This window comes from Rutidosis leptorrhynchoides, chromosome 1 (genome assembly GCF_046630445.1).
Source record: "Rutidosis leptorrhynchoides isolate AG116_Rl617_1_P2 chromosome 1, CSIRO_AGI_Rlap_v1, whole genome shotgun sequence".
NCBI lineage: Eukaryota > Viridiplantae > Streptophyta > Magnoliopsida > Asterales > Asteraceae > Rutidosis > Rutidosis leptorrhynchoides.
The window spans coordinates 117,115,755-117,123,478 of record NC_092333.1 but is presented as its reverse complement, the minus strand read 5'-3'; the positions used below and the strand labels follow the sequence as shown (position 1 = coordinate 117,123,478).

Below are 7,724 nucleotides of genomic sequence, written 5' to 3'. Positions count from 1 at the left end.
CCATTCAAAAGAACCATTAGACCTAGATCTATTTATTGAGCTTTAGGAATTAATAGCATTGGACATGTTCTTTAAATTTGTTATATAACCCAATAGGTTGAAGGGAAACCCATTGGACTTTTCTTAAGTTTTGGTTTATATTGCCATGCCTAATTTCCCTAAATACCCAATTGGCCCGAAAATTTGACCTAGTTAACCTATGTCTGTATTGCCATGTACATGCCTAATGCTAAATCTAATAATATCCAGTTTATCAGATACACCTATTATATCCATGTTCCAACCAAATTTAATGTTAGAACCCCATTACGTACTTGATAGTGCGCACCCCGTATACTAGCAATTAAACGAAGCTAAATCACGAAGGTATCACATTTATCATGAACAAAGACATCAATAAAGTCACGAGACTACATATGTCAAAGAGAAGTTGAGAGCATAATGTTTTCATTTCAAATACTACCATCCAAAAGACAAGAAGAGCATACACCAAATTGCCATGTCGATCTTCTAAATTAGTAACATACCATATCCGTTATACGAGGCTATCTTACCGAAGACATTTGACTATGAAGGTATCACGCTTACCAATAGACAAGGACATAAGCATAAGTCACAAGGCCACATATGTCAATGAGAAGTGGTAAACGGGATGACTTATTTCAAATGCTAGCGTCTAGAAGCTAAAAGAGGAATGCACCGAATTTACTTTCCTCTATCTCTGAACCTTCTCAGTTGACCAAATGGAAAGTCAATCATATCCTTCTAAGGATCGTCTTGGAGATTGGCCCGTACATATTGGAGGCTAGGATAAGACACTAGAGGAGTTCTATATAAGAGGGATACGATCCCTGGAAGAATTCATCCTCTCAAGTCATACTCAAATTAACACACATACAACTCACTATGAGTTACCTTCGTATCTTGGTGTCGTAAAGTAAGATACATTCTTACTACATTTGGGGAATCGCCAACAAGCATACAATCTCATCCCACACCCCCAATTCAACATACATTGAGATCAGACAACTCCACCTTATTCCTCGAATAAGGTACGCCAGAAAGTGCACAAACAGTACTATAACCCGCCTGTTCAAGAACCTACAACTTCGAGCAAGGTGTTGAACGTGTGCGGTAGAAGTGTGGATAGGTTGTTGGAGCTAATCGGTTCATTGTGTCCCACATCGGAAAGTGAAAGAAACAAATGTGCATATATAAGCTTATGAGAACCTCTCCCTATCAACAATTGGTTTTAGAGTAATGTGGAACTCATGAGCTTATATGTTGTACATGTTGGTGGACCTAAAAACGATCCTACAAATGGTATCAGAGTCTGGTTAAGTTATAGCCCATATTTGTGGACGGTGCAGAATGGTAGCGGAGGCTCAAATCGAGATGACTGTGGACGTGACCGGGGAAGAGATCGGGGGTCCAGGTGAGTCCAGATGGTATTGAAAGCGTCCGTAGGAGTAGCGTGGAATGAACCGATTAAGGGAGTGATTGTTGGAGCTAATTGGTTCATTGTGTCCCACATCGGAAAGTGAAAGAAACAAATGTGCATATATAAACTTATGAGAACCTCTCCCTATCACCAATTGATTTTAGAGTAATGTGGAACTCATGAGCTTATATGTTGTACATAGGGATGGCAATGGCCACCCGATCCGGTGGATATCCACCCGATCCACCCGCTTCGTGATGGATATGGATAAACCTAAATGGATATGGATACGGATATGGATGAACCTAAATGAATATGGATATTGATATGGATGAAAAGTTCCATCCATGGATATATCCATTACCACACGAAATACATATACAAATACGTAAATATAGATATATGTTTGCATATTTACTATTATAAGTTCATCTACCGTTAGATTTACATTATGCTTCAAATCATGTAATGAAATAACTATAATATAATACAATAAACACGTATATCTAACAAAACAAACTTACAAATTTCTTATTTAATTTTTCATAATTCATGTTTTATAGTAAATTCAACGATTTTGTTACACATTCTTATGGATATTTTAATTTGTCATGTTATATTCATTTTTGCTATACTACGTTTTTATTTTAATCGCATATTCGAAAATATTATAACAAAATTTTAATATCCATTGGATATCCATTAAACCGCTTAATCCACTCGATATAGATATGGATGAATGGCCTCAAACTAAATGGATATGGATATGAATATGGATGAACAAAAATTAAATGGATATGGACAAAAATACGGCGTCACCCGATCCATATCCGATCCATTGATAAGGGTTGCAAATGTAAAACAAGTTCATATATATCCTTGCTACACATATATTTCTAGGAAGAGTATGACACTGAAATTTGACACATCATTTAATCAATCGTATCATGTGGTTTTAAAAATAATATTCTTTTTTGGATTTTTCATTACTTTTAATTTGCTGCTGCTGTTTTACCGTTGTGTCTGTCGTCAATTAATAATTATCGCTGACCACGTCTTTTGGGAATAACTGAATTAATAGCAGTAAGCCCTAAGTTGTGTAAACGCCTAAACGATAAGATTTTTGTTCTGTTCAAGCTATCTGTGAAATGAGATTATTTTTTTAGTCAGTTTACGCACTCTATCGGAACATCCGGTGACTGTTTTTGACCATTTTCTGTGTCCACCTCAAAATATCTTTCCAACAAGATTTGAAACTGAGACCTAAAACCTCGAGACCCCAACCACTAAGCTATATGCCAATTGATCGATGATTCAATTCTTGACTTTTAGTGCCCAAGGGATCATATTTCTATGACAGAGGTATCAGAAGTTTTTTAACTCGATGAAGACAAAAGCGTTGTTTTAATTTAATGATTGAAAGAGTCAAGGAATCAAATAAGCTGACATAGAAGACTAAGTATAGCTATCGTATTTTTAACATTTATATCAACAAGTTTTTAACAATACATCATTTTATAAATGGTTGAACATTGGCTTAACTTCATAAACCAAATAGATGGAGCTTCAGTTTACCATTTTCTCCATTTTGGTTGCTACCCTATTCTACATTCTAATCAACACTTATTTCAAAAGTTCAAAATCCCTTAAAAACAACACAAAACTTCCTCCACAACCATGGAAGCTTCCTCTGATTGGCCATTTGCATTATTTCACCGGCGGATTACCACACCATGCTTTAGGTAACGTTGCAGAAAAATATGGACCAATCGTTGGTCTACAATTTGGCGAAATCTATGCTGTCTTAATCTCATCTCCCACTTTAGCTAAAGAAATCATGAAAACTCACGATCTCACTTTCGCAAGCAGACCTAAAATCCTAAGTGGTGAAATCATCGCTTACAACTACAAAGACATTGCCGCCTGTCCCTACGGCGACTACTGGAGACAGATGCGTAAGATATGCGTCGTGGAGCTTTTAAGCACCAAAAAAGTTGAATCGTTTACTTCAATTCGTGAAGAAGAGTCATGGAACCTGTTTGAATCTGTAGCCAAACAGACATCAAAGACCATAAAGCTTAATGAAAATATATTCATGTTGATGAATGACATCATATGTAGGTCTTCAGTTGGAAGCAGATGCAACGACCAAACGCTTCTTGTTGCACTAACTAAACAAGCTACATCTATTTCAGCTGGTTATGATGTATCAGATTTATTTCCATCTACCAAAGTATTGCATCTGCTTAGTGGGACCAGGAAAAAGTTGATGAAGATACGAACACAAATTGATAAGATACTTGATGACATCATCTCTGATCACCAAGAACGCCGTGCAGGTAAACAGAGTAGCGACAACGAAGACCTCCTTGATGTTCTTCTGAGACTCAAAGATGATGGTGGACTTGAACTGCCATTAGCTTCTGATAACATCAAAGCAGTCCTTATTGTAAGTTTTTGTTACCGTTATAAATAAAAGTTGATTTATAACGAACACATATCTATTTATCAATATTCTTGAAAATCATGGTACGTACAGGAGATGTTCATAGCGGGTACAGATACTTCTTCCTCAACTATAGATTGGACAATGTCAGAACTAATAAAGAATCCAAGGGTTATGAAAAAACTGCAAGACGAACTTAGGCAGACACTCAAGGGAAAGAAAAAGATTCATGAATCGGATATTCAAGAATTAGTTTATCTGAAACAAGTGATCAAGGAAACGTTAAGGTTGCACCCTCCGGTCCCACTGTTAGTCCCTAGATTGTCACGAGAGAAGTGTGACATAAGCGGATACCATATCCCTGTTAATACCACAGTTATTATTAACGCGTGGAAAATAGGACGTGATCCAGATTACTGGACTGATCCTGAGAGTTTCGTACCCGAAAGGTTTACGGAGAGTTCAATTAGTAACATGATTACAAAGGATTTTGAATATCTACCATTTGGTGGTGGAAGAAGAGTGTGTCCAGGTATAACTATGGGATTGGCTAACATCGAACTTCCTTTAGCGACGTTGTTGTACCATTTTGATTGGGATCTTCCAAAAGGAGTAACATCTGAAAATCTTGATATGACCGAGTCGTTTGGAGCTACTGTTGGTCGAAAGACTGACTTACTTTTAGTCCCAACTCTTTATAACACAAACTAAAGATGCATTATCGCATGTTGAATCTCTCTTTTAACAAAAAGTTTATCAGAGTATATCTCTTCTTGTGTTTTGTAATTTGAAAGTAGTAATCTCGATTTAACTGTGTTGGGTTTAAATTACTACATGTTTATTGGCTTTTTGCAAATTCCAGTCCACCACCACTCATAGTCCCTGATTTCACAATTAGCACACCATCAAGTGTAACAATCTGTCGAAACTCTTTATTCGAGCCATATGCAATACGTGTTGCCTGAGAAAAGATATGTAGAACGAAACATTTAGTAAAAACATATCCAAAATATATTCCATTCGATATACAATTAATTATCTGCACAAATAGAAATGTATGGACATAAATAAATGCAAAAAATAACCATATCCATTTAGCTGAGTGGTTACCGCCCTTCTGGGTGTCCTTGAGGTCTCGAGTTCGAGTCTCACATGCGTATTTCTTAATGCAATTTGCTTTGCAGTTTGTTATGGAGTCCTCCGGAGGCATCGCTGTCTGCGCCTGTCCACACTTTTTCAGGGGGTGCTTCCCAAGGATGATTACACGCGGAGCCTGTCCTATGACGGTTGTGCCTCTGGTATTCTTCACTTTGTGCGGGCCAAGCAGTTAACCTAAAGCATTCCGGGTACGCTTTGCGCGATGGATGCGGGGAGTTTCTTCCTAACGGGTGCGTGGGTGGCAAATGAGAGGATTCGATGCCGATTTTGTCGTTCTATATATATATATATATATATATATATATATATATATAGAACTTCTTGAGTTCTTGTAAACATACATTTGCACCAAGCCCTTGGTCCGTGACTCAAAATTGAGCCAAGTAGAAACAAATACCCCATGCCTAACCTGATATAAGACAAACTGACTATAACTATCTCCAATAATACTCGAAGACTAACGTTTCATAATTACATTAAAAGTAAAACTAGCTATTGTCAATGTTGGATCGTGACTTATATTTTAAGGTTTATCTGCTACATCAAAATACATGCGAAGTATATAATGACTATAAAGTAAGCTTTTTGACCGGATATAATACTATATAATGAGTATGAAGATATTTAATGAACATTGATGTAGCGAAGTAGAGGCGGCAGTTGGAACAATGTTATCAACATATATAACACAGTGTCGATATATATAAATAATAAAGGGAAAATGATGTGTTAACAACCCATCCACTATAATAATACTACGATATAATTGATAATAAGATTCTTAGCACAAGTGGGCTTGCCACCTTATAGTATTAAGATAAAAATGTGCCATATCTAAATTACTTAAAAATAATCACATTTATAAAAAAATTTGATAATATATTAGAAAGAATTTATTTATAATATAAATGGTTGAACATTGGCTTAACTTCATAAGCCAAAAAGATGGAGCTTCAGTTTACCATATTCCCACTTTTCATTGCAACCTTCTTATTTGTCTTAATCATTAATCATTTCAAAAGTTCAAATTCCTTTAATAACAACACAAAACTTCCTCCACAACCATGGAAGCTTCCTCTGATTGGTCATCTGCATCATTTGTCAACGGGATTACCACACCATGCTCTAGGAAAAGTTGCGAAGAAAGTTGGGCCGATCGTTGGTCTAAATCTTGGCGAGATCTAAGCTGTCTTAATCTCATCTCCATCTTTGGTTAAAGAAATCTTGAAAACCCATGATCTCGTTTTCGCAAGCAGACCCAAATTTCTAACTGGTGAAATCATGACTTACAACTATAAAGACATCGTTGCCTGTCCCTATGGCGACTACTGGAGACAGATGCGTAAGATATGTGTCTTGGAGCTTTTAAGCACCAAAAAAGTTCAATCTTTTACTTCAATTCGGGAAGAAGAGTCACGGAACCTAATTGACTCCGTAGCCAATCAAGCATCAAAGACCATCAAGCTTAATGAGAATATTTTGATGTTAATGAATAATATCATATGTAGGGTTTCAGTTAGGAGCAGATGCAAGGATCAAACGCTTCTTCTTGCGCTAATTAAAGAATTTTTATCTTATTCTGCTGGTTTTGATGCATCAGATCTATTCCCATCTATCAAACTATTGCATCTGATTACAGGGACGAGGAAAAAGTTGTTGAAGATAAGAACAAAACTTGATAAGATACTTGATAACATCATCTCTGACCACCAAGAACTCCGTGCAGGTAAACAAACTGGCCACAACGAAGACCTCCTAGATGTTCTACTGAGGCTCAAAGATGATGGTGGACTTGAACTGCCATTAGCTTCGGATAACATCAAAGCAGTCGTCATTGTAAGTTTTTGTTATCCGTGATCCATTGTTTTAGTGACCAATATATGGTTACTTTTCGGTTGCTCTAATACAAACATACAACCCGTTTAGAAATGAAAGAAAACTGATCAATCCATAACTAGAAGTTCATTAAACAGGCATCTGAATTTCCCCTTTGAGGAAATGACTAAACATTTATTTATATATCAATCAATACTCGAAGTAAGTTTTATGTACATACAGGAGATGTTCATAGCAGGCACAGACACTGCTTCATCGACGATCGATTGGGCAATGTCAGAACTACTAAAGAATCCAAGGGTTATGAAAAAACTGCAAGACGAACTTAGGCCGACACTCAAGGGAAAGAAAACGATTTATGAATCAGATATTGAAGAGCTAGTTTACCTGAAACAAGTGATCAAGGAAACCTTAAGGTTGTATCCTCCTGCTCCATTGTTAGTTCCAAGATTGTCACAAGAGAATTGTGACATAAGAGGATAGCATATCCCTGTCAATACAACAGTTATTATTAACGCGTGGAAAATAGGACGTGATCCAGATTACTGGAGTGACCCTGAGAGTTTCATACCCGAAAGATTTATGGAGAGTTCAATTGGTAACATGATTACAAATGATTTTCAATATTTACCATTTGGTGGTGGAAGAAGAATGTGTCCAGGTATGATTATGGGCTTGGCTAACATCGAACTTCCTTTAGCGATATTGTTGTACCATTTTGATTGGGATCTCCCAAATGGAGTAACATTTGAAGATCTTGATATGACCGAGTCATTTGGAGCTACTGTTAGCCGAAAGACTGACTTACTTTTAGTTCCAACTCTTTATAACACAAACCAATGA

The 7,724-nt window shown here is 36.7% G+C and overlaps 1 protein-coding gene and 1 pseudogene across 1 annotated transcript; both read left to right on the top strand.

Moving 5' to 3' along the window:
* The first annotated feature begins 2,999 nt into the window (after positions 1-2,999).
* On the top strand, positions 3,000-4,598 carry LOC139864326 (premnaspirodiene oxygenase-like). The gene is made up of 2 exons (XM_071852906.1): positions 3,000-3,890; positions 3,981-4,598. Exons 1-2 carry the CDS (start codon positions 3,000-3,002, stop codon positions 4,596-4,598), a joined length of 1,509 nt encoding a protein of 502 aa, XP_071709007.1.
* Positions 4,599-5,990: 1,392 nt separating this feature from the next.
* LOC139888456 (premnaspirodiene oxygenase-like) lies at positions 5,991-7,724 on the top strand (annotated as a pseudogene).

Excerpts from the sequence above, each read along its gene's own strand:
- LOC139864326 (XM_071852906.1), top strand. The coding sequence starts at position 3,000 with ATGGAGCTTCAGTTTACCATTTTCTCCATTTTGGTTGCTACCCTATTC. Across the intron at positions 3,891-3,980 it reads ACATCAAAGCAGTCCTTATT|GAGATGTTCATAGCGGGTAC; the intron begins GTAAGTTTTTGT and ends TGGTACGTACAG.